The sequence below is a fragment of the Anas acuta genome, chromosome 7 (genome assembly GCF_963932015.1).
Source record: "Anas acuta chromosome 7, bAnaAcu1.1, whole genome shotgun sequence".
NCBI lineage: Eukaryota > Metazoa > Chordata > Aves > Anseriformes > Anatidae > Anas > Anas acuta.
Genome location: NC_088985.1, coordinates 18,799,011 through 18,825,215, shown reverse-complemented (window position 1 = coordinate 18,825,215; position 26,205 = coordinate 18,799,011). Strand labels below are relative to the sequence as shown.

The 26,205-nt window shown below is 43.1% G+C and overlaps 1 protein-coding gene across 2 annotated transcripts; it reads right to left on the bottom strand.

Annotated features, from left to right (window-relative positions):
- Positions 1–491: 491 nt before the first annotated feature.
- Positions 492–24,038, bottom strand: PKD2L1 (polycystin 2 like 1, transient receptor potential cation channel). Of its 2 annotated transcripts, XM_068688841.1 has the most exons (16): positions 23,689–24,038; positions 16,134–16,296; positions 13,791–13,904; positions 12,363–12,490; positions 11,074–11,330; positions 9,896–10,120; positions 9,325–9,553; positions 8,778–8,948; positions 8,164–8,345; positions 6,117–6,237; positions 5,389–5,487; positions 4,466–4,587; positions 4,006–4,123; positions 3,643–3,779; positions 2,700–2,847; positions 492–2,302 (listed from the first exon to the last, which is right to left on the bottom strand). In XM_068688841.1, the coding sequence occupies exons 1-16, from the start codon at positions 23,722–23,724 to the stop codon at positions 2,090–2,092; spliced, it is 2,463 nt and encodes an 820-aa protein (XP_068544942.1). In that variant the 5' UTR covers positions 23,725–24,038; the 3' UTR covers positions 492–2,089. The 2 variants fall into 2 exon arrangements, with proteins under 2 accessions (XP_068544942.1, XP_068544941.1); XM_068688840.1 differs by lacking the exon at positions 23,689–24,038 and having other exon boundaries at positions 16,134–16,681.
- Between the last annotated feature and the right edge of the window lie 2,167 nt (positions 24,039–26,205).

The window sequence follows — 26,205 nt, the reverse complement described above, 5'->3', positions numbered from 1 at the left end:
CAATTAAAATTTTCAAGAGTTTCTCAGGTCTCTGACATAGGGCATTTTCTCCTGAATAAGACAATAGCTTCAATAAGACAATAGCTTCAATGCTGAGAGTAGAAAGAAATAAGCAGTATCCTTGCACTGTGTTCAGCTGGAAAAGCTGAAAGCAAAGAGCTCTTGCTCAATTCTGAATTGAATGGAACTGGGAATCAAGAACCATGGCAATGTCTCACAGTGAAATCTCATCCCCAGTAGCAGCTGATGGGACTTAGAGCTGTGTGACCCTGCAGGTTGTGGATCCACAGCTCCTGGCAGAAGTCCAAGCTCCCTGTGGGCTGAGTGACAAGGTCTCACAGCTCCTGCTGGGCTCTTGCAGATGAATGACCCTCTTCTTCAGTTTGTCAGTGATGTTGTGTAGCTGTGACTGGAGCTCGGACCATCTGGGGACAGTGTTGATCCTCCTGAGGTCCCTCAGACACTCCCAGGGAGGCCTTCCCCCAGAACAGATGGACACATCCATCTTGGAAGCATGGCAATACAAGCTGCCACTGCACAATATCCCCACTGAGCCTTTCACTATGCTGCATAGCACATCAAATAGTGCAGCATTCACCTGACTTGTTAGCAGTGGTCTGGTACAATTCACATTTCCATTGGCTTTGAGCCTACAGAACCTACTTGCGGTTAACTATTGTGGAATACCAGCAGTTAACATAATTCAAATAACCTTGACAGTGGTCCTGTCCTGAAGTTTTTCCCCAAATGACTTTTTTTTTTTTTTTTTTTCAGTCTGTAGGTGGTTGCCTTTCAGTGGTGAAGTGATCTCTAAGCTAAACTTCACAGCAGCCTGAGGATGAAGTTTACTATAAAAAGTGGAAAATAGTGTAACCAACAAGTAAAGTTTTGCCCCTGCTCATTTCACAAGATGATCTTGTGACAGCATTCCTCAAATATATTAACCATTCATGTGCTTGTTAGGGTTACAATAACATAGACAACACAAAACTGAACTGATGAGCTGGAATGTAGAACAACAGGCCAGATTCCCCAAAGGTGTAAATTAGAACACATTCCTCAAATGCTGTGCTGACTTGTATTAGCTGCAATATCTGCCCCAACTGCAAGGAAAGAGGAGTCTCCAAGTGAAAAATGCCTGGAAAAAAAGCATCTTGCATGTGATTGAGAGGCTGATGTTCATCACATCTTTCACGATATTCCTCAAACAAAATTGGTGTCAACATCCACAAGCGCAAGCAAAACCATTACCTTGACAAAAATGGGAAGTGTCATAACTTTGTAAATATGGTGCTAGTTTTGTTCAGTACCTTGAAATGCAGTTCAAGGAGTGTGAAATAGACAACATATAGATATTTTTTTTGGTGCCAACACCTGTGTTAGAAACTATGAAGTCTGTTCCCTAACTTTCAGACCTAGGACTTTACCAGTAACAGCTGTTTCTCCATTTGTATTTCAGATTTCCTCCTAATTACTCTGGGAGTTAAATCTCATTTTAATTATCCTGAGTTAGATGTTTGTATCCTCTTTTCTCAAATTCTGAATCTAAGGTACAGAGAATGTTACCAATGTGTTCTGGAAACAAACACCAACAGAAGAAAGTTGGTGGTAACCAGGTAGATGGAAATAACTATTCTTTCCTTTCTGTCTCACACTAATGATTGTATTCTGCCATGTTTACACTTCTACCACCTCTTTTCCTGTAGACAATTCTAACAGTAACCATACGTTGTAGAGAACAAGTTGCAGTTTCCCACTTTGGATCCAAGTGTTTCCAGAGCACTGAGGTCTTTACATGTTGGAAAAGTATAGGTAAAAGTACTTTAAGTTGTCTTATTCAAAGACAAAAACCTAATACAATGCCTGGTTCCAAATTTCCACCTAGTCCAGAGACAGTGGGGCTAGAAGTTTCAGGTTTGCAACATCACACTTCGTTACACTGGTAAAGAGCATCCCTGATTTTTCCCATCATCAGTCCCTGGCAAGAGTGGTGTCTGCATTCAGCTGTTCTGACTATTCTAACAGCGGGGAAAAGAGCTGACAGTGACTTAGTACTGCAGGAGCCAGACAGGGAGCACTGGGCTGTTCACTAGAAGTGCATGTCAGATTGCAGCTGGATGTTCTTGGGCACCTGAGACCCTGGTACACTCGATCTGGGCAAGATGGGGCAGACCCCATTTTGGGAAGAGTTGTCACTTGGGTTGTTTCCCTGTAGACATTCCACTCCCCAGCCTTTTGCTTCTTCTTTCACCGGCTGGTCTAGGTTCTTGTGGAGCAGTTCTTCCTGACTGGGTTCTTCATCCTGTTAACCAGAAGAAATTGTGACCTTTGTTAGTAACATAGCGAGAAGTCTAGCAGCACTCCAGGAGGGAGACAAGCTGTACATGATACTTAAAAAAAAATTGTTAAAGATCCAATATACTGTTTGCTGCAATGCTTTGATTAATATAAAAACAAGTATTAGACAGATGAGAATAGAGATATCCCTTTTTGTCCTCTAAAAGAACCCTCACAGAAATCCTGTGTCACTTCTTGTGACCAAAGGAGGCTGGTTCATGTAAAATTCTGACCCTGCCCAACCCTTTTTGTCTTAAACCAATAGGGATTTGAAATACAAAGATAATACCAGGCCCATTTGCACAGCAGGGCTGGTCACCTACCCTGAAGTTGGTTCAAATGAGTGGTGACACACTACCAACCTTCCTACCACTATCCAGTGGCTTGCCCATCAGGTCCTTTCTCTTCAGCTTGCTTCTTTCCAGGACTTCGAGCTTGCTCACAACTGCATCAATCTTGGAGCCAATGCTGTTTATGGACTGTTCCAGATGCAGCACACGTTGCAGGAGGCTGGGGAAGACATGAAGAACTTTTACAACTTTTTTTCTTGTGATGAACACTAAGATTTGCAGCAGGTATCTTATGGACAATGGGCCAGATCTCAATCAGGAATGAATGCTCCACATCAGAGATGCTGATTCATACTCACTGAGCACATAACTTCCTGCTGCATTGGATTTTCATCTGTGATCAGTGATTCTGCAGGGGATGGATCCCAACCAGTTTGATTACAGTCCAGACACCTTATAATCATACTATTATTTAATGTTTTACCCTCTTCTCTTTTCATGTGGCCCTACGTGAATTGCTTAGTGTTTCTCAGTAGCAGAATCGGGATACCCTGATTCTCTGTACTGTATTTATCCAATGCTCCTCTCTTGGAACAAGCAGCCACGTGTTATTCTCTGGCATGGATGATGACATCTAGCTAGGCTATAAACCAAGGATGTTTACTCCCACAGGGACTCTGTAAAAGTATCAAATTTCCCTGGGCAGGTTATCCAAGCTACTTTCTACCTGAAACATGACAGCGTATTGCTTGTAGCCAGCTGACAGCTGCAGAGTTTTTTCAAGAGGCAGAAAAAAAATTCTTAGCCTGATCTTTTATGCAAGCAAGCAAAACATATTACAAGAAATGCCTTGATTATTTCCTGACATGAGCAGTTACACGTGTGCAAGATAAAAAAGGACAAGATCTTACTACAAATGCTCAGCACCAGTGTGAATAGTTACATCAGGGGAGAAAGCAGCAGGGATCATACTTTTATTTGCAGAGGGGTTAAACTAACACCAGCACCAACATACACTTGGAACTCTTCTTTGGAGACCCAGCTGGCCTTATTGGCATGGTTATTCTTTGCTTCCACATAGGTCAGACTCTCATCTAAGTTGTTGCCACCATAGGACTTCCCCAAATTTTCAATCTCTGTATTCAGAGCAACCTGGAAGATAGATAAAGTTACTCCTACAAAACTGGGTATTAGCTGCGTGACAGTTTCACTTTGAATAACACACAGCTTCACAAGCAGGTCACATACTCAGCTGCTATTCAGACAGAACTGGAGCTGTGTTGCCTGCTTCATTTACACCACAAACCCCAATAGTCCTGTGACCACTTTGGAATGATCTCTACCAAACAGAAAGTTTCTTTCCTTGCCCTTCTTTTACCCTTTTTGCCTCTAGGTCATGCTTCATCTGCTGCTGCTCCTCTTCATCAAGGATGTGGTTGCCATCTTTATCAAATCTGGAGAAAGCTGCTGTGATCTCATGGTCTGCATGGCCCAGTCTGCAGAAGAACAGAAAGGGAAAGCTCAAGGCACTGAATTACACAGGTAGGCTCTAACTGTACAGGAACACCCCTTTTGAAATCAGTGTATTGCTGCCTCTTGCAAGGGACAAAGTTATATATCCCATATAGGAAGGAGACAGCAATGCAACACCACTTAGATCAAGAGATTAAATGTGTGAGGAAAGATAAGAACTATTGTGTGTGTGTGCGCGTGTGCACATGTATGTGGCATTGCCCCAATCTGAGCTAACTGCTCTCTAGGTCTTGAGTACCACAGAATTTAAATTACAAGTTTGACTGAAAGGGATAAATGGTTACCCCTCAAGTTGACTCACTCACTCTTTCAAACTGTTCTTGAAGTCCTCAAAGTCCAGTTCTTTAGTTCCATTCTGCAGTGCTTTCTGCACATCGGAAATCCGCTCCTTTTTCAGCTTCAACCTCATGAGTGTCCGGTTGTAACTCTGTTAATAAAGGTGTAAATGGGTATGGAATCATGTAGGCAGAAGAGCGAAAAACAAGAAAGAATTGAAAACACGATATGGGTGGAGCAGATGCTGAGTAATGCAAGGAGCTGTTGAGCTTTCCAGAAGTACAGATACAATGCGATAAAGTATATAAATATATATGTTATATATTATTATATATACTTATATATAAAGAATAAACTAGCATCACTGCTTCAAAGCAACACCAACACGGTACCCAGTCTCCATGAGAAAATTTACCTGACCTTCCACTCATCCACTGCTTAAGATAATGTCTCAAATACCATTCTTTGCAAAATATTGGTTCTAAAGCATAGACACTTGTGAACTTTCAGGACCTTTTCTGGAATTTGCCCATGGGAAATCCAGATGTAACCCACCAGATTTGCATCACTGTAAAATGCTCAGATCATCAAAGCAGAACCTGTCACTTTATTTGTTATTGATCAAAGTGCACAATATTAACAATATCAAGGACTGAAGAAGCTTTGTCAATAGACTATCCAGGGAAGGGAAGTCACTCAAAAACTCTACCAGCATTCTCAAGCAACAGGATTCCCCCAACCTTTGCTTTATCGTCGTCCAATTGCCAAAGCATCTGTAAGCTTGATCTATCCCAAAGGGAACTGTGACTCCTGTTGCTACTGTGCATGTTAGAAAGGTGGACCTGGAGCTGGCAACCATTTTTTTCTCTAATAAATTTCACATAGGTCAGAAACTCCAAGAAAATGTTTTGGGATTTGGCTAGAAGGTAGCACAGCTTTTGCTATTCATCACCTGCTTCAAGATGTCCGAGAGCTGCAGCTCATCCTTCTGGCTTGAAAGTTCCTCCTTGACTTCTGAATAGGTGTCATTGATGATGGCCAGAAACATGTTCTAGAGAAAGGAGAAGAAAATAGATGAATTAGCTTGAGTCAGCTTGCCTGCTCCAGCAGCTGAGGCAGCAAGAGACAGGCATATATGTGCAGAGTTTAGTTAAACAAGCATCTGTTTTCACATGGGGCATACCTTGTGCAAATTAAAGTGGGCAAAGGGAAGGACCAGGGAGGAAAGCTTTGCAGCTAGAACAATGGCCTAAGATACATTTGTTCCCAGGTCCAACACCTTCTCTGTTAGCTTCTCCTGCAAGATCTTAAGTTACTTTTGAATCCCTGGTACTCAGAATTTAACATAATGAACAACCCTCTGGGTCCACTGCCTAGGAAGACAGCTGAACTGATCCTCTTGAGTTCAGGTACTACACGAGTGGCATTCCCAATCAGTTTTAGTCTTCAAGATAAATGATGGAAATATGGCCCTTAATCTCCCTGAGTATCAATCAAATCCCCAAATGCAATGATGTGCTCTGTGTCTACTTTGGACTATTTGTACCTCAAAGCTGTTGTAAAGGAAACTTTCTTTCTCTCTAAGCATTTGCACTGCACCTAACATAGGGGAGGGATTGCTATGACAGGTATCTCCAGCACTGCTGCCAAAACAGAGGCAAGGAGGCCTTTCTTACTTACCAGGAGCACAAAGAAGACAAAGAACACATAGGTGACAAAATAAATAGGCCCAAGGACCCTGTTGGCATTGTCAATGGAATTGTAGTCAAAGTCACCAAGAATGATCCGAAACTGGGTGAAGCTGGAGGAAAGGTAGAGCACAAGGTCACACAAAGGCACATACATTTATTCTACCTCCTAAGATAGTCCTGAGGAGAACCCCGAACCCACCTGCAGCCTGAATGGTCACAGGCGGAAGCCTGTGAGAGAGAGAGGTAACCTCTCACAGGACCAGATGCCAGAGGACTACGGAGCACAGGCTGAAAAACACTGCTATAGCATATGCCTCCCTAACATCACGTGTTGCCTGACTGGGCACGTGGACTGAAGGATTGTCCTTCTTAACTCGCTTCCCTGACACCCTTCCTAGGGTACTCATCTACCCACTGTTCTTGCCCCCATTTAAGGTATCCTGATCATTATTTATGGGGCTTCTCTGGAAATTGGCCACTGAAGTGACTCTGTTAAACAAACGAACCAACAAACAAATATTTTGCAATTAAAAAGAAAAAAAAAAAAAAAAAAGGAAAATAGAGACAGAAAGGGACACACAGACTGTGAAGCTCAGAGAAAAGGGTCTTGACATCCTGGAGTCTGAAAATCCTGTCTAGGAAAGGCAAAGCTCCATTTTGGATTCCTTACTTTTCATCTATTGAGAGAGCTGGGAATGTTTTTCATGTCTAAGAGAGAAGAATAGGGTTTTGCTTCCTCTTTGGTTCAAGTTGTGCCAATTCTGTGATGTTGAAATGTCTTCTTCTAGTAAGAAATTATTTATATTTATTCTTCTTTGAAAATGTCTATCTTACTTTCTTTAAGTTACTATATGGCTTAATTTAGGAAGCATTGTGTTAAATTTGTGTTATTATTGGCATATTATATGACTACCAACTTTCAGAATGACCTGTTATGTTGAGGCAGAAATGTTATATTAAAATCAGATATAAATGTAAAATATATCAAATATAAAATAATTATTTTAATTGGATAAGCATAGTTGTGAAATATCAACTACTATTATATTTAATTTTATATATTCAATATTAATTCCAACACTCTTATTTTTTATATTTAATGTTTTATATAAAACAAAAATAACAAACAGTTTGACTTTTTCCATTCTGGTGTTTAAAGCTAAATATTGATAAATGCATTACTTCCAATCTTTCTTTTGAAAGCCTTGAAGCAAAAAACAATATTTGTATCAAATCTTTGTTTTTATTAAAATGCACTATCTGAGGAAAAATGGACAAGTTTTCAAGCAGCTGTTGTACACTGAAATGATGTGATCTGTGGCTTTATCTAGAAGCTAGAGAATTTCAAAGCTCCAGAGCTTCTATCTAGACCTCTTCCTTATTAAAGAGAAAACACTTTGAGCCTACCTCAAAAGACTTATTTTGAGTTATTTAGTTCCTACTCCCAGAATTAGAGAAGTTGAACCTAAGTAGACCAAAAGCCACCTGCTGGTGTATAAAAACACAATTGCCAAGGTCTCAGCAGCAATCAAAACCATTCTACTACTTTTATGGACCCACAGCAGATGAGAAGAAGACATAATGATCTGGTGAACACAAACTATATTAACAGCTCAGCTACAATAATTTTCTGCAGAATGACTATATGCTACACTGCACGCAAAGCGTCCTTGGTGTGCCTAACAACTCCACATTAGCTGAAAGCTGCCTAGACTACAACAAAACAGAACTGAATTCTCAGCCTGAAAAGGCTGGGCTTTCCTTTGACCCAAAGGGCTGCTTACAAACACCAGACAAACAAAAATCTGTCTGTAACCTTCCATTTTCTCACTACATTCTTTTGTCCACAAGGATGTTATAGGTGTGGGACTGTGAGCAACTTTTTAGCCATCATGACTTTATTACATGAAATACAACAGGTGTCTGAAAGACATCCATATTTGCAATAGCAAATATGCTATTGGTTGGAAAGCAGTTAAAGTTCTTTTGACGACAGCTGGTAATGATGAAAATGTGGTTACAACTAATACACTTACATGCATTTAACAAAGGTACTGAAGTTTTCCACTTGTGTCCCAAAAAGAAGGTAACCCAGCTGGGCGTAGGCAAAGAAGACAATGAAGAACATAATGGCAAAGCCCAGGATGTCCTTGGCACAACGTGCCAGTGTGGAGGAGAGCTGCGTCATTGTTTTGTTAAAGCTAATATACTTGAATATCTGCAAGAAGACAGAACAGGGACAAAATTAGGCCAAACCACCAGCTAGATCAGTCTCTTTCCTACATGTACTTGCTTACTAAGACAAAGTTTCTCTATGGTACCAAAGCACTGAGGAGACAGCCAAGCTGGGGGAATAGAGGCCTAGAGTTCAGGTTGTTTGCCCTGGGAGTGCCACCATTTTACGACTGGGTCATAAATATATGACTTTTTTCCCTGAGTCAAATGAAAATTTAAAGGAGGGAGTGCTATGAAGGTGAAAAGCTGCCTGGATTTACTACAAAACAGAGCACATGACACTTGAGGAAATCCTTCCCTGTTCTACAGGTGTTATCCTCATTCATTATGAGAGATAGGGGAGTTAGCCCTCAGGATATACAACAGAACAGGTCTGAGACTGGAGCCCAGGCACCCCCCAGATCCCCTACAATACCTTGATCCAGGCAAAGAATAAGTTGACTGCATTCATGTTGTTGTACTGAGTCTGCCAGAATGCCAAGAACTCAAAGTCTGCATAGGTGTCAGGGTGTTTCAACAACTCTCCCAACAGTCTGTTCACCTCAATGGTGCGAAAGATGTGAAATCCAATAGCAACGATGGAGAGCTGTGAAGAAGAAGGGTCTGCAGTGATTGTAGAAGTGTCCACAGATACTAAAGTGACACACAATTACTTGGTATCACACTTCATACCTACACTCTACTGGTGGGGGATGGAAATAAGGCCCTAATGGACTGAGTGATGACCTGACTTCACAGCTTCTCAAGCATCATTAAGGGAAAAATTTTCTTCTAATACCTGATAGAAAACCACATGACCATTTACTCCGCCAGTCCATTTTTCTATTGGAGCAAAACACGTGTCAGCTCTTGTCTTGTCTAGACCAGTTTCCCCATTCTTTCATTAGCTGTCTCTTGTACTCCTTTTCCCTTTTTCCTCCCCCCCCCAAAAAAAAAAAAAAAAAGCGTGCAAGCATCCTTACCAGGATGACAACCACGTCCAATATGTTCCAGATGCTGGTGAAGTACTGAAGCTTGTGGATACGCAACTCCAAAATCTCCTCCACCACATAGTAGAAGATGAAGACACAGAAGACGATTTCACAGGCAACAATGAAGAAGTCCCATGCACTGACATATCGTATAAGCTTGACTGTCCGGATTTGCCAGGAGGGGATGGCACCACCAGTGGCTGGAAACTCAACCACTAACCTTGAAGGGAACAAGAAAACACTGTTAATTACAAATGGTGGGATGGAAGCATCAAACCTGAGTATGAGCTATCCACCAAACTCTGACTGGAAGAGTTGTGCATGTGTTTATGCATTCTTCCCTCTGCTGCTTCACTACTTGTGATAGAAAAGCATGAAAGCTCAAAAGAAGTGTGTCTACTTGTGTCAGAAAGACCAAGTCTTCTTGCTAATCCATACAATATCTACTGATGCCATTCAGTCCTACACCCCATAGTGGAACAGATTATTTTTGCATTTTAAGAATGCGTGACATTGAGAAACAAGTGAAAGGCAGAAGAATTTCCAGTGGGACTCAGCCTACCTCAGAACACAGAACAGATTGATATTTGCATTATACACAGAGAAATCAATGAAGACAACTCGTGTCCCCCGATCCAGCCACAACTTCTCCTTCAGGATTTGCAGGGCTTCAGCACTCTCTTCTCTGGTCAACTTGAGGTCTATGTAGTATCCTCCCCCACTATAACTGGTTAGTCTTCCCCAGTGAGATGAGCCACCCAGCTCTTCCTCAGAATGGTACCTCCACCTGCAACAGACAAGCCATGAGAAAAGGCATCACTTACCACCCACAGCCTTGGATAGAACCTTGCAGTCAGGAGAAGTGAAACTGCATCTTCAAAGGACAGAGCAGTTTAATCAAAGAGTTGGCACACAACTCCTACTCCAGTTCTGAGCTTACACCAGTTTTTCATTGTTGATAGATTTCTGATCGAGTGCTTCCCAGCAGTGACACAACACAAATGGAGGGAAAATTCTGCAGGCTCTTTGGCTATGTCATAGCCTTGTTTGCTTTCAAGGTTATTCACAGGGTCTGTTGTATTGCCTCCTACCATGTTGCACGCAGTTCTCTGCTTAGAATGCTCTTGCACACAAATTTCTGTATGAACAATAGCTTTTTTTTCACAGATCAAGACTCAAGCAGCAAGCAAGGGGTTGTTAAATGGCAGCCGCCTCACTTAATTATAGAGGAAAATCCACATCAATTACATGAATAATCAGTAAAAAATAAATAAATAACCAAGTGTGACGGTGATTTTACATGTTATATTCCATCTCAGTGTAGAATTGGAAGTTAAGAAATCTGGGTCTTAAGAAAATGGTTCAGACACCTCTGTCTGGAGAAAAAAAAAAAAAAAAAAAAAGGCAAAAAAAGCTGGGAATAGGTTTTCAAGATGAAAGAGGTGCACTCCTTTAAAAACAGACAAACAATGTCTACCTAATTCTCATCTGGATTTCTCATGGCTTTCTCAGCAGGTTCCACTCTAGCATTCAGTCTGTCTCTCCTTGAAGAGGCTTGATGCAAAGGACTTGCTGCCTCTAACTGCAAGGGGAATTCCAGCCTTGTGTGAGAAACTCACCCCTACTAATTCATTCTGCAGCTCAGCATATCTTATTTTAACCAGAAGAGACTAATTTGGGGCAATTTAAAAAAATGTAAAAATCACAAATATTCTAATCCCAAACAGCAGATGTACTTACGCTGTTCCATTGACAAGTCCAAAGGAGACTCTTTCCTCCTTGTCTTCTGAGTATACGTCATAGCAGCCTGAGATTTCCTCCTTGAAGTCATCATGGACCACACAGGAATTGTTCTTCACCTTCAGCTGTCGCATCCGTGGGACACCCAGCAGCAGGTTCTCGTAATAGATGTACGACTGGGTATTGTGTGCTGCTAGGGACTCATTGTTGTACCACTTTGTCCAGTAAAGATTATCCAGAAGAGGACCTTGTGCATACTGCATGAGAGGGAGAAGAAAGCAACTGGTTCGTAACCTACATATGAGAGGAATTTTGTTAGTTTGGGCTTGAGATAAGACCTGACCCACACTGCTCCACTGGTAGAGCTCCCGTTGCGTACATGCTAAGGAGGGGAGCCCCCATATGGAGCTGGGTGGAGCTGCAGGGTGGAAGAGGGATGCTGGGCAGCAGGGTAGTGTGGTGGCTCCTCTCAGGCCTGTTAGGTGCTTGCTGCACCTTGTTATGCTAACAAGGAGACAGGGGCCCTACAACCTCTTTGTCCCTTCCTTTTCAGGGAACACAAGTCTGGAGGAACTGTCCTGGCATAAGGTATGAATTATTAAAACAAGGTGGACCAGTTCCATGTAAACAGTGGGGGAAACAATAGTGCCGTAGTTCATTGTGCTTTTTTTAATATATCAGAAAAAAGGCAAAGCTAACTGACCATTAATTTCAGGCTGGCCTTAGAGAGATGTGGTTGCAATATCTCAACGACATTCACTGTGGACCATATTATTCCTTCTCCAGTTCTTTAATAAAAATGTGACAGATCCCAACATCTTTTCCCCTCTTTATTTTCTTTGGTAAAAGTCAGTGTAAATTTGAATCCAGTTTCTCCATAAAGAATCTACAGGTCAGGCCAGGCCATGCATAAATTACAAGTTAACTACACTGATCCCATTTTGCCCATGAAAATGGAGATAAAATTATTACTAAGAGACCAGCATGAAGACATTAGACTGCAGGATTCAAAGCTATGTCTGTCACAAGAAAGCCTGGAATGGACTTTTCTGGACACACACAATACTTAGCCTAGTCAGTATTCTGGCCACAGTGCTCAAAGGGATATATAATGTTCTAAATCAGTGTGTATTCTGCATGTAAATGATACCATATCTACTGCTAGTAGCTGGCAAGCAGCAGTAGAATGGCTTGCTGAAAGCACTAGGTAGCACATTCAGAGGTAACTGAATATCCCACCCTAGCTGAGATTTCCAGGGCTCCCCATGCCAGGCCAGATGTGTACTCACCACCCAGAAGTCAGACATGCTGCCAATGGACTGGAAAGAAACACGGCTGTCTGAAGAGGTCTGCAGGAAGAGCTCAGACATCACTTTGGTGTAGTAATAGGCATTGGAACTTGTCATTCCATATGTCACTAAGAGAAGAGACAAAAGGAAGGTCCTCTCTTACACCTAAATATCAGAGCCTGGTATATACATTCATTTTCTGCATAGCTTCTACTGTCGTAAGTAAGCTGAGCAGGGCAGAAGAGAAGAAACCTTGAGACCTCTAATCTCATTACTTTCTTGATTGCTTAGGGAGTTCAACTTTATTTTCTGCATCCTCCAGAATTTAAACTGTCAGAATGACATATTTTAGGAATTTAAATGCCAACGAAGACCACTGGATGATGCAACTGAACATCCTGGGTGACATTTTCTCTCAGAAATTTTGTCTTTCTGAGGGGGAAAAGAAATCTTCTTTCTCATAACAAAATTCATGAGCTGTATTTTGTGTGCACTTAGTTCTGATATAAAGCTACGAAAGTATAGAGACTAACCTGTAGTGGAAAATTCCAGTTAAATTTTTGTCTACCAAAAAAAAAAATCAAATAAATATATGTTGTTTCAACTACCCAGAGCTCCTCCCTGCAGAAAAGCATCCATCACGGCAATCACTAGGAACAAGTCCTACTGTTGAAAGGATACTGTGAAAATAAAGCAGCAGGTATTCAACATTCACCTCCCAAACACTTCTAGATGAGTCAGTGTGCGACTGCATGTACGTCTGTGTGCATGCCCTGCTTCTTCAGGAAGGACGGTCTCCATGGGTCAGTGTGATAGTAACTTGGGTTGGTATTGTTTGTCTGTCTCTCCTACTACAGGGTCCATGAAATATAATCCTCTTCACTGTTCTGTGTCACAGGTGCTCATTTGTGATAGTGAATGAACCTTCCCAAAAAACAAACAGTCATTGTTCTAACCACACAAAGGCCATTAGCATTCAGTACAGGGCTGCATTAAATCTACCCAAGAACAACACAAGCTGCCATCTGCATTATCACCTCAGGCACCTCATCAGCCTCAGAGACAAAAATCTCTCTGAACCCCATGTCTCTGATCCCAAGAAGTTTCTAGAGCTGCTGTCTGATTGAACATTTGCTGTGAAAATAATCTTGCTGTGCAGATTCTTCCAGGACTGTGATGTCAACAGAGTTGATAACGTGGTTTACGTAAATCTAGCAGGTATTAATTCAGTCTAGGGCAATTGTCAGCCATTTTACTTGTGTGTGCAGCAGCTATTCTGTGAGTCAACAGCACACCTGCTTGCTGCAGTGATTATATGTACAATCAGTTTAACACCTACAACAGGGAGAGGAAGTCTAATAATAAAACCTCACCTTCTTCCCCTCATGTAGCGTGAAAAGACAGCTATGAGATATGATATGTACTTACATAGACAAATGTCCACCAAGAACACAATATAGACTAGAAGCTCTCGCAGTGTGGTCTTCACATAAAGCTCTCTGTTTTCAGCTGTGTTCTCAGTGAGCGTAGTGCCCCACAGACCTGATGGATGTAAATAAAAAAATGGAGAAGTTTTATGGTCATTCTCAAAGGCTATAGGAGGAGTCCTATTCCCAAAGAACACTCTTGTGAGTTGCTATATTTTTGTAACTTTTCAAAACAGAACTATTTTAATCTCAAAACTTGACTAAAGCTTGTTAAATAACCTCTAAAATGAAAAATTCCAGTGTGAACAAAAGATTTGAGGCTGGCCAAAACTGAGATTTGTTGACCATTATGTTTTGCTAAATCACTCTTCAGTTTTCTGCCAGAATTCAATATGGACTGATTTTATTTATTTATTTATTTATATATTTTTTTTTCTGCCTGTTTTTCAGCTTACTTTTTGCAGAAATTCAGTCTTTGTCAAAAGACTTTGTCGCATTCCTGGAATGTCATAGTTTCATCTCAGTCATGCATGTGCCAACATCTGACCTTCTGATAAGGACTTCCATAGCAGAACTGCATCTGATTTCAGCTTTACAGCTATTAGCTCTTTTTATGTATACTGAGCTATCAAGCTCCAAATATTTGTCCCTTGCTTACTCACATACTTGAAGATATATGTCATAAGACTCAATCAAATAGCCCAACTCAATATTTTCAGCATACAATTTAGAGCCAAATCATGTTCAGGATGTCTATCAATGGAGCTCTGCTGGCTTCAGTGCAGATTTATACCAGCTAATGTTCTGATTCCTTCACAAAGTAAAAGCAACTCATTAAACGTCATCAGGATTGATCAAAAAGACAGGAACACTTTCTTTAAAAGAAGCCTCAATATTTTGGTTTTGATGACCCGCCTAACACCATTAGTTTGTTTACTTGTTCTTGCTGTAATGGCTTTGTGCTGTGTTTTCAGAATCTCTCCTTAAGTTGAAAGGCATAAGAAACTCCACTTGAAAGCCTAGTGATGGAATTGGCATCAATAATACCCACAATCTTCCTGCTTTCTGCACCTCCTAGAGAGCTCAGCCCTGATACCTGTCCGCACTGGTGCACAACTATCATCCCCCTGCAAATCGGGATCAAAGGCCACACATCTCAAGTCATCACAGGTAGAGGAAGGAGACAGGCTTTTTTGCTTTTGCTTGTTCCAAAACGCACATTCACTCCTGTCCTAATGATAACTCTTTGGCATCTCAACAAAGTAGAGAGCTTTTTTGCTGCCATGATGGCTGCCACTCTCACTCCTGGACAGACAAACCAACAGACTGCTCTGGCCATGCAATAGACCAGAAACAGAAACGAGAGCCTAAAGAAGACGTGGATTTACTCTAGTGCAGGAGGATAGCATGTGGCCTGTGTGAAAACTCCACAACAGAAACAAAGAAAGAACAGTGGGTAACAACAGAGCAGAGACATTACTGCAAGTGGTAACAGTAAAGCTGAGTCAGTATATAGTAAAGGCTGGCTGCTCAGCCATTGTGGTCATTGGGCTCCTGAAGATTTGAATCTTATTCTCATTTTTTGTGTTATAAGCAACAAGAGACAAGAAGATGTTAGTGTACTTTAAATGGATGGAACTATGTCCTTGTGAATGAACACCTCATGAGGCAGGGAATCCCTAGTACCAAATGTTGAGAAAAGAGACAAAGGGGAAAAAAAAGTGCACTTCGGAATATTTGAATGCAGCAACATCAAATATCCTTGAAAATTTGGTTCAGAGACTGGACCAAAATTATACCTGGAGAACCACAAGTCTTGTCCAGTATCATTCAGGTTGCATCCTGCAATTGTGAAACTATACCAGTTGAGGTTTTATTTCAGGTATTTCTTCAGGAAACATGACATGAAAAATGTATCACCTCATACATGAAGTATGTACCCATCTGTGTCTCCTTTGGCACCTTCCAACCTCAGAAGCCTGGGAAGTCATCTCTTTCGAACGTGACATTTGGACTGAAGGATACTCCCATTCTCTCCATACCTCCTGCCTTGTAGCAAAGATGACAGAACAGACCCAGGAGGCACAGCAAGACACACGAGAGGATGATCCTTTCAGATCAGCTAAAGATGACGTTCAGAATAATGTCGGTCTGTAGTGAGCAGGTTCCCGTACTACACGGATATTATGTACTTTCTACCTTCTGCACCCCTGCAGTCCACACAAACACCCCCTCACCCCCCCCCCCCCCCCCCAATGGGACATATAAGATATCTAAGTATATATATAAGATATATCTTCCCAATGGTTAGTAAATCCTTTCTACTGAAATATCAGAACTTTACCTCGGATGCCTCTGAAGATGTAGAAGCAGCACTTGAGGAAAGGACTTGTCTTCACATCCACAGCTTTGTTCTGCTCTGTCTGGTAGGGCAGTGGGTCTCCCACCTCTTCAAAGTTCTCATAGGGATTCTCCAGGATGGACTTGGGGTTGTAGATGGCTCGAATCTTCAAGGAGGTAGAGGGAGAACCATTGTAAACAGGATTATCCCAAGCTTTCTTCCCCACAGTCTCCAGTTCATGTTCCTCTGGGGCTCGAAAGTGGCTCTCAGCTCTGTTGTTTAGGTGAGAAGAGCTCATGGCTATTCACTGACAGCAAAAGTGCTAATTAGCTGGAATTGTAGATGTAGCCTGCTCAGGCTGGAGTTGTAAGCTAGCGGAGAGGGAATCAGTCAATGCCAAACAGCGTGTCTGCCTCAGCAGCCTGAGGGAGGGTGCACCAGCAGCATCCCACAGACAGCACGCATCCTCCCCCTGCTTTATACCAGCTCAGCTGGGGACACGAATGGGAGGGTGGCACTGCCCCTTGTAAGAGCCACCACCAGCCCTATCAGTCCCAGTTACACCAACACGGCCAGGACACCGCCTCTGCTTCCAGAGATAAGAGACCCGGCTGGAGCTGCGGGAAAGGGAGGCTGCAGCTCGGGGAGGCTGGGATTTACTTGGACCCTTCGGGCTACCCGCAGCCCGGGTCAGCTCCAGCACAGGATGCCCGAGCAAACACCGTTCTGCTCAGCGCGGAGCCTTTGCTCTGAAGCTGAGGGATGGCTCGAGTGGCCAGCGAAGGGTCACAGAGCAGAAATTCTGCCCCCTCAAACCAGGCGGTGGGGACCCGGGCCGGGCAGGACACCAGGTGGCGCTGGGAGCTCGCCCCGGGAGCCTAGCTTGTGGGATCGCGGCTCTGGAAAACCAGGCATCGCCTCTGCTCTCAGGTTAGACACCGGGGTTTGGCCTTAAACGTGATTCCGGAGAGTTTTCCCAGCTTTCTCTTTGCTACGTTATTGTTAAAGGCAGGAGTAGTGAGCAGGAGTAAACTCCGTGCTTGCTCTGGAAACCAGAGGCTGAGCCCTTCAGCTTCCGTAGGATTTCCATAAACCTTGCAGGGTCTGCTTGCCCAGAGGCAAACCAGGATCATATCAGGCAAAACTGGAAATAATAGCAGCTGAGGGGTATCAATATTCATCCACTTTTTGAAAAATAGTCCCAGGCCTCATAGGTGCTGTGGCAGGATGTTAAAGGAAGATGTAGTCTGAGCCTGCCCAGCACTTCAAGACTGAATACATAACTTCAGCAGGTGCTTTTCCACAGGTACTTGTGACAGCAATTTTTCCTGACATTACCCAGGGAAGCAACATGACTTCTGCAGCTGTAGGACTACAGGGCTCAAAGGTACAAACAGGGATATTTTCTCTGGACTATCGTGTTCATACAGCTTGACGTGGATGTCCCCTTTGCTCACCTACCTGATGATGGCATTGAGAGTGCTTGAATAACAGTGAGGCAGGACCTCATTTGTTACAGAGCAGTGAGAGGGCAGCAACTGGTAATTTGTTTGGTAGGTTGGAAGTTCATTGTTGGTAAGGGCTGGATCCTTGGGCTGAGTTCGGTACAGTATTTGCTGGTTTTGGAATAACACCTGTCTGATGGCACCTTTCTGACCTTGGACCTTATTCACCAACCTGCCAATCTTGTTGAAAGCCAGCAAACAGGATTTCTCTTCCTTCCTTCCTTCTCTCTGGTGAAGTCTGTTTTTCAGCAGCCCTACAAAAAACATTTCAAAGGTACCCAGGCAGAGTCTCTTCCTAAAACCAGAAGCCATCTTCACAGTGGGATTCAGCATGGTAGGGGAACAAAAAAACACAGCCCCAGAATTTTCCTTAAAATACCACATGGGTCAGAGTGGTTCCTGAACTGAGCACTCATTCACTGCACACAAATCCACTGAGCAGTTGAGAGGAACAAAGCCACAGAAATGTTCAGCTAGGGAGGGGATAACCTCTCTGTTGCTGGATAATTTGTTAAGAGCAGGCTACGTGAAGCTCAGAGGTGAGCTCTCTGTCAGCTGGCCAGCCGCTTCGTTGGGTAGCCTGTGAGCTACTCCTACCTGGCACACCAAGTCTTCGTGCAGGATACAGCAGCACGCTGCTGGCCAGTGCCTTTCAGCTGGCTTGCCTTCCCCCATGGGGCCGGCAATATGCTCTCTTGGCCTTGCCACAGCATCCATTCTTTAACAGCCTGTGGCCACAGACCTGTTTCAATGAATAACAGAGCAATGCTAGCTAGCAAGGAGGCTGGCAAGAGACCAAAGTAAAACACTGGGTGTTGTTGATATGCGCTGCCAGGCATGTACACGCACACACATAGTCTGGGCAAGAAATATGACTTCCTCCTTTTTATTATTATTATTTAAACAGATTAAAAGATGAATCACGGGAGGGAGAAGAATATTGTTAGTTGTTGGATTTTCTAAATCATGGTGCATTGTTTGGATAATGTCAGTGCTTTGGCTTTATTTATATTGCTAATTTAAATGATAAATTGAAACAAAATGATTAAGAAAAAAAGACTAGTTACCTTGGGGTACACTTGCACATACCACTATTATTTGCTATCAAGAAGCCACCAACTCCTGTCAGAGAGCACTGAAGATCAGTGCTAAACAAAATAAAATATAAAGATACTTCAAGTAATTAATGCTGCTATTAAAAAAAAAAAAGTCTGTAAGAAGAATTTTCCTTTAATAGGCCACGTGGTGGACTTGGAAAACAACTGGCCTGTTTCTGCATGCATAAACCCTCTCTCATATTCCTGCAAGTCTCACAAGAAAAGGCTTATGATTCTGAAAATGTCTTTCCTAATAATGTCTTCTGGCTTAATACAATTCATTGCCTTTCCTTGCATCCCTTGTCTTGGTTATAACAACATCAGTTGCTATAACATCATCAATGTAACAATATCAACAGCTATCACTACTATTCTAACACCATCAAATTCTGTAACACTCAGTTGTAGTTTAGCAGCAGCTGGGCAGGCATTGAAACTCTGGAAGTTTTGCGCCACTCAGAAATAGTTATATAACAATCATCTGCAAAGACCTCCAGAAACCGAAAAGACTGTGATGGTGGGAAATGAACACATATGCCAGGTACAGTTCTAGTGCTCATGGACTATCTTAGCAATTGCAATGCAAATTTATGGATATTAAACGTGCATTACCATGAGCCCATAAACAATCTCTGAACCTGATCCAAACTTCCTCTTTTTCACTAGGTTTTCATGGAGCTGTGAACTAAGCTGATTTGGGTGGTAAAATACTTTTCTTTCATTGGCACAATACAGTTTAGTTTTCTTTAAAAATATATATATTATTTAGTTTTTACTAAAAGGAAATAAGCTGTCAAAGGCTCTCAAGAAAATTGGCATCATAGCACATACAGAAGAGGTATGCAGGGACCTTTGAAGGTTTTTGTTTTGTTTTAAAAAATGCTGTTTCTCTACATAGCTAATATAAAGTGTTTATACGGCATGAATAAACCTACCCTGCTTCTTCACAGGGGATAATTTTTTTTTGTAACATTCATTCATTGCAAAGCAAAAGTCCAACCACCTTCTGCACAGCAAAGGATAAAAGAGTAGAGATTTTTGCTGTCCCTAAATAATTCAATTAACAATTAAATTTATCAGCAGTAGTTTCCTTCAAATTTTCCACCGTGAATTTATTTTCTGTCAAAATCAATATATTGTTGAACTGTTTTATAGAAGTATAAGCTACAGCTAATTTTGCCATGATCACATCTAATACAGCTAATTTTGTGATGATCACATCCTGCCACAGATACATGATAGTGAGCTGAGAAAGAAGGACCTCATAAAGGAATAACAGATTACCTATGTAGAGCTAAAATAGCATTCATTTTCAAATAATCCAAATTAAAATACCAACCAAAAAAAAAAAAAAAAAGCTATAAATAGTATGCAGTAGAGAAAAGAGGAGTGAATGCGTATAACACCACAATTCAGTTATTATTTAATTTCCTGGTTTTCTCTTTCCCTAAAAAACAAATCCTCCAACATAGCAGATATCCAAGATAACAAACAATTTTTGTAAAAAGAACGTTTTCTGTTATTGAATTATCAGTGTTAGATTCTTGCACTTTAGCAGTGGATGTCAGGTTCTCACCATTCTTGACTTTAAAGCTGACATTAATAAAAAGAGTCTCTCTCCCATGGCAGCACTGCTTGAGGTCATACCCCAACTCAAAATACTATGGCCACAGCCCCCCCACCTCAAAAGCAAGGAACTGACCCCACTCCTCAAGAGCCCCTTGCCTGGTGTCTGCAGTCCAGCCCCTCTGTCAACTCCACACCCCTCCTTACCCAAGGACACAACAATCTCTGTGCCTTTTTCACTGGGAGAAAGGTGGCCCCTTAACAATAGGAGCAGGAGAATGTAATGTAGGCTTAAGATGATAAAAGGAGGAACCTTATTGGATTCCTTTAATTTGGCAGAGAGGAGAGGGACATTCTCAACTTAAATGCCTTATTATACACGGTATATTGAGAAGGAATTAAACAGACTAAAACACTCTCAAAGGTAACGAGATGGTACATTTGATTTTGTTTTCACTATATAGTCCACACCCCTTCTACCTGTCTTTTAGTTCAGCTAGGATGAACTTGAGTATCTCTATTATTTCTAGTTACTATCATGTGATAAGAATTAAGCATGGGAAAAAAAAAAAAAAAAAAAAAAAAAAAAAAAAAAAAAAAAAAAAAAAGCTTTATTTTGATAATGTGCAATACAGTCAAAAATGTAATTTTAGAAATAGGTGAAATAGCACGTGTACCCTGGTCTTCCTGGACAGAGGAGAATTCACCATCCATATAGGCATGTTATCATTTGAAACCAGGTTTACCCACCTTTGTTTTTCTTTCTCCAGAAAGAGATGTTCAAGTTTGCAGTGTGGTACTCCAATGGGGTCTGGTAACACTGCAACCATGCCTTGGCTTCCTCAGCCCTACTACAGTGAGGGAAAAGGTCTGAAGCAGCCAGATGATTTATAAGTCTTAGGGTCACTCGCAAAAGCCCACTTCTGATTAGCATTCCACACCTACACAATTACACCACACATGCAAAGCCAACTTTGCACCCTATGCTACACCTAACTCACACACCAACAACTGCCCAACCAACAACAGTTCAAGACCTACCTTGGAACTCACCAGATTTCATTCCTTCACATTAAACTGCTCTTACACCCTCTACTGCATCTCATAGACAAGCCTTCACAAAGTAAGCCACTCTTCCTGCAGTACTCCTCCAACATCAACAAACACCTGCATAAGGACTTCCACAACAACACTACCAGCTCCTGCATGAAAAGCTTCATGTTCTCCTCAAGAGTCCACCCTACAGCAACTGCTGACGAACACACACTGGCCTCACCAAAGCCAAACACTGCTACAAGAACTGCAAAGTTAAAATTGCATGTGCAGGGCTATACTGTAGGTGTGAGTTTCTTTTCTTAAAGTAGAGTTTCCTCAAAGATTCTTTCCCAAAGCAGAGTTGCTGCAATTCTACATACATTCTAGGAAGCCTAATCAGAGTTTTGCCATTCTCCCATTAGTATTTTCTATCCAAAACAATTTGTTGACCCATCTAAGGTGCTTCAGGGCTTCTGCCCCACCAACCCCTCTGAAGTACCTCTGCATTTCCCTTTGAACTCTCCCCCTCCAGTGGCATCCCCTCTCTGTGTTTTGTGGAAACACCTCGGTGTTTCCAGCTAATGCCGCCCCGGTACTGCCCCCTCTCGAAGGTAGCTCAGTATTTCCCACTGAAGCACCCCTGACGCTATCCCCTCTCTGAGGTACCTCGGTGTTTCCCTTTGAAGCCCCCCTGCCGCCTACCCTCTCTGAGGCACTTCAGAGTTTACTTTTGAACAAGGCTCGACCATCTGCTGCGTTGTGGGGCTGGGAGGAGAAGCACTCAAAGCATTCAAAGGCTGTGAGGCAGCAGATTTCACGTCCCTCCCACCTCGCAGCTTAGAGGACTGTGTCCTTTCCGATGTCCTTACTTCTAAATGTACGGCAGTAACACTTGCAAAAGCCCATTGCTGATTAGCTTTCTACACCAATTAAATTGCACCACACAGGCAAAGCTAAAATTGCCTCCGTGCTTCTGATAATCAAAAAGCTGCCCCAAAACTACCTGCATGTTGACCAGATCCCACCCATTTGCATCAACTTGCTGCGTTACTCTCTGTGCTTCTTCACACAGAGAAGCTTCCACAAAGAAGGCCACTTGACCAGCAGCAATACTGCAACATCAACAAACTCCTACATGACGACTTACATCTTTCTGTAAGACCTAATAGGATGCGGTATGCTTCTATGATAAGGTAGCGCAAGGAGCAGTTGAAATCTACAGAGGTAGGAAGAGCTGGGATTGGGACTTGCCGTCAGTTTTGCTAGCATGACAGAAAACAGGGTTACATCCAGTTGCCTGATGGAGTAAAGCACATCATGAGAAACTAGTAAAAGAACATCTCTGTTGTGATGTTGTTCCCTTTGTTATTCACTTGCATTTCTGCTGGTGTTTCTACCTTCAGATGTACTTAAGCGTTTAGTCTGAGGTATAGGGAAGGCCTCTACTCTTTTCAGTTTATTTACAGTAAAACTTACATTAAAACACTGTGTGGTTTCATTAGCTATTGTTTGCACTTCATTGGTTTTTATAGTGCTCACTGATTACATGTTTGAGAGTTCAGTAAAGCTCTCATACTCACTACTGTGACAACCTAGTTGTGCTGGGCAGCTCCTAAAGAAATTTACCGCATGCAACTCTTGCCTACAAACTGACACGTTGCTGAGCCAGGAGACCGTCTTACATTCACAGAGCCGCCCTGTTTGAGAAAGCTCACTGGGAGCATCAGGCCTTTTCTGCCCTTCAGGATGCATTCTCCAAGGATGGCGTTTAAATCCCGCAGCAATCTGGGTCCAGACTACCTGAGACACTTGCTCCCTGACCGGGGTGCGAATCAGCGACTGAAATCCCCACGGGACGCTGAGAGCTGCACTCTCATACTTCCATTTTTTGCTGGGATTTGGCAACCCAGCAGAACCAGTGGGCTAAATCCGCTTCTCCATTTCTTCCCTTGCACCACCCCGAAGCCTGAAGCTGCCTGTGAGCATCCCAGCTGACCCGAGGGGCTTTCCGGAGCGGGTCGGGCGCGGCGGCACCGCCGGGGCTCGGCCAGCAGGGGGCAGCCGCGCTCCGTCCTCCCGCCGCCGCCACAGCTGCTGAGGGCCCCCGGGCGCCTGCCCCGCGCCTCAGGCCGCCCTAGCACGGACAGTCCAAGTCTGCTGCAACATAGCCCCATTCCCTCTTGTTCAGTGAAGAAAAGGGGCAGATGGGCCGATTATTGTCTCCTTCTGCCTCCTTGTCCTTGCCTTCCTTCGTTTCTGCCTTGGGTACCACCTGCTGGCCCTTTCAGGCTAACCACACACCTTGCATCCCCTCCTGTTTTCCTCCCTCCCTCCTGGATTGTCCTCAAAACTCACTCTCTCTGAGGGCGTGGTGCCCACTGTTAGACACATTTCTTCAGCTGGTACCTTCACAATAGCAGAATGACTCCACACGGTGACCTTTGGTGGTCCTAGTGCCACAGCCCAAGCTTTATGAGCTTATTTAGCAACCCTCTGGTACTGCTGACTTGTGCTCAGCTGTGGCTCCACAAGGCCTCCTGGGCCAGGCAGCACAGAACAGATGCCTGTGCACTTGCAGACTTGTCCCCTTTGTGCAGCTGGTTGCTCCTGCCTTCATGGCCCTCTTCGCAATTGGCTCCTATTGCCTGGGACCACAGCTCACAGCAGCCACAAGCCCTGGGAACCACAATCACACTAGTACTCACTCCCCAAATCAGCTTGGCATTGTCCTCTGCCAAACTCATTCAATTATTACCCACTCTATCACCTTGGTTAATAAAGGGCAGAGCCAGCAAAACCCATCCTATCACTGCCAGGACAGAGCTATAGAGATATCTGCCAATGATGTGAAAGGCAACAAATCCTGTGCAAGAGCCAGGCACAGCACTTGGCTACCAGTAGTCTCTGAGGATCAGTGCAAGTGTTTGGGATGAAGCAAATGCAATTTGTTCCACCTGGGAAAACATTCTCTGGCAGGCTACTGCTCCCTGCACATCATTCACATACTGTAGCACAAGGGATGGGACTGGGGGGATAAAATTGGATTAAGAATTCAAACTAACATCCACAGCACTGGTTAGCTATCGTGTAACTCACCTGGCTAGGGCAACCCACCCCTGCCTGTTCCTGTCATGCCCAGAGCAAGCTTTAGAGATAAGATATGCTGAGATCAGGGACCTCCAGAGTAAAATCTCATGCGTCTCTGACACCTGCTTCAGGATTGTCTCTCTCCTCTTCCTCCAGGTGTCACCTGCTGACAGTTTGGTGCTGTTTTCCCCCCCCTGCTGAAACTCAAGTTAGCACCCACATGCTGAAGAGGAGTAACAGACAGTCCCCAGGGGTGCAAGAAATGGCTATTATAGATCCAGCAGCACCAGGGAAGAGGTGGGTCCCTGCACCTAAGGGACAGTGACATCCTGAGATCCAGCAATAAGCCCCAGCATGGAAATACAGAATGAGGAATCTGGGCACCTTTGGAAACAGAGGCAGGGACTCTGGGCACCAAAGAGCTGCTCAAGTCCTATCCCTGCATGTCCTGAGGAGCTCACTCCCATGATTCTCAAGCTGATGGTGCTGGCCAAGTCGTGGTGAGAGAGCAGAGGAGTGGATTCCTCAGAAGCTGCAAATGATTCACCACCTTTCTACCTCTGTCCATCCCATTTTTCTAACCAAAATATTTTTTAGATTAAGATCATTTTTCCACAGAACATAAACTCCACCTTCACAGTCCTGTGTTGCACAGTACCCTGTGTTTATTCATTCCCAATCATGTAATTCCATATAATCCATAAGTATCCTGTTTTATAGGTAGAAAAAAAAGAAGGGCTCAAGTGCCTTTTAAAATAAGACAGAGGCTGGCATCATTGTTAGGCTTAGATGCCACATGTGCTTAATATTCAGGGATAAGCCAATCACTTGGTTGAGCCAGCTCTTGACCGATTGAGAAAGAGGTGGTGAAAGAGGAGTCTGGGTCCTAGCACTAGCAACACTGCATGTTAGCACACCAATTGGTTGTTATCTGTGTTCCAGCACTTTCCAGACTCGTCCTACCCCAGCACTCAGACCTGTTAGCTGGTGTCCCAGGGTCCCTTTGGGGTGGTCTCAGAATATTTCAGAAGTTGTGATTAGATGGGGACTTCCTCAGTGGGGGAACATTGCAGTCCCTTGCTAGTGGTTTGAGTGGTGCCATCATGACAGGCATCTCCCAGAGCTGCTCATGTCAATGTCTCATGTGCAAATGAAGATTGGCTGGGGCAGGACAGAGTAAGTTTGCCTGAATTCTGTCTACGTGTTGTTGTTGTTGTTGTTTTGTTTGTTTGTTGTGTGTGTGTGTTCAGGAAGGCTAATCTTTATATGTAATTCTTTTTACAGACTTGTTATTCCCAAGACACAGCGCAGAGCCAGCAGACTTAAAAAGAAAAAGAGCAGTGACACAATGGATAAACAGAGCAAAACCTCAGAGCTAAGGTGTTCCCAGTGCCAAGCAGAACCAGATGGTTACTCCACGTGTCTTTCCTATGCCACTATTTCTACATCTACAGTTTGCTCTGCTCCCAGTTGCATGAGGTTTTGAACACATGCTTTACTGTTGCCCCAGACCCTTGACTCTAGAACTGCTACCTCACCAAATTGCCCTCTAAGTGTAGGTTTGGGCAGTTGACTCTCTTCCCCCTCAAGCTAGAACTTTGTACTTGTTTAGTGAGTTGCATCCTATTTACTTCAGTTCACATATCACATTTGCCAAGATCTTACTGGAAATCTAAGCAGAGTGACCTCCAACATGTTTTGCACTCTTCCTAGTTAAGTACAGTCCACAGAAGTAGGAAGCTTGATCTATCTTCTATCACATACGTCAGTAGGGAAACTGAGCAG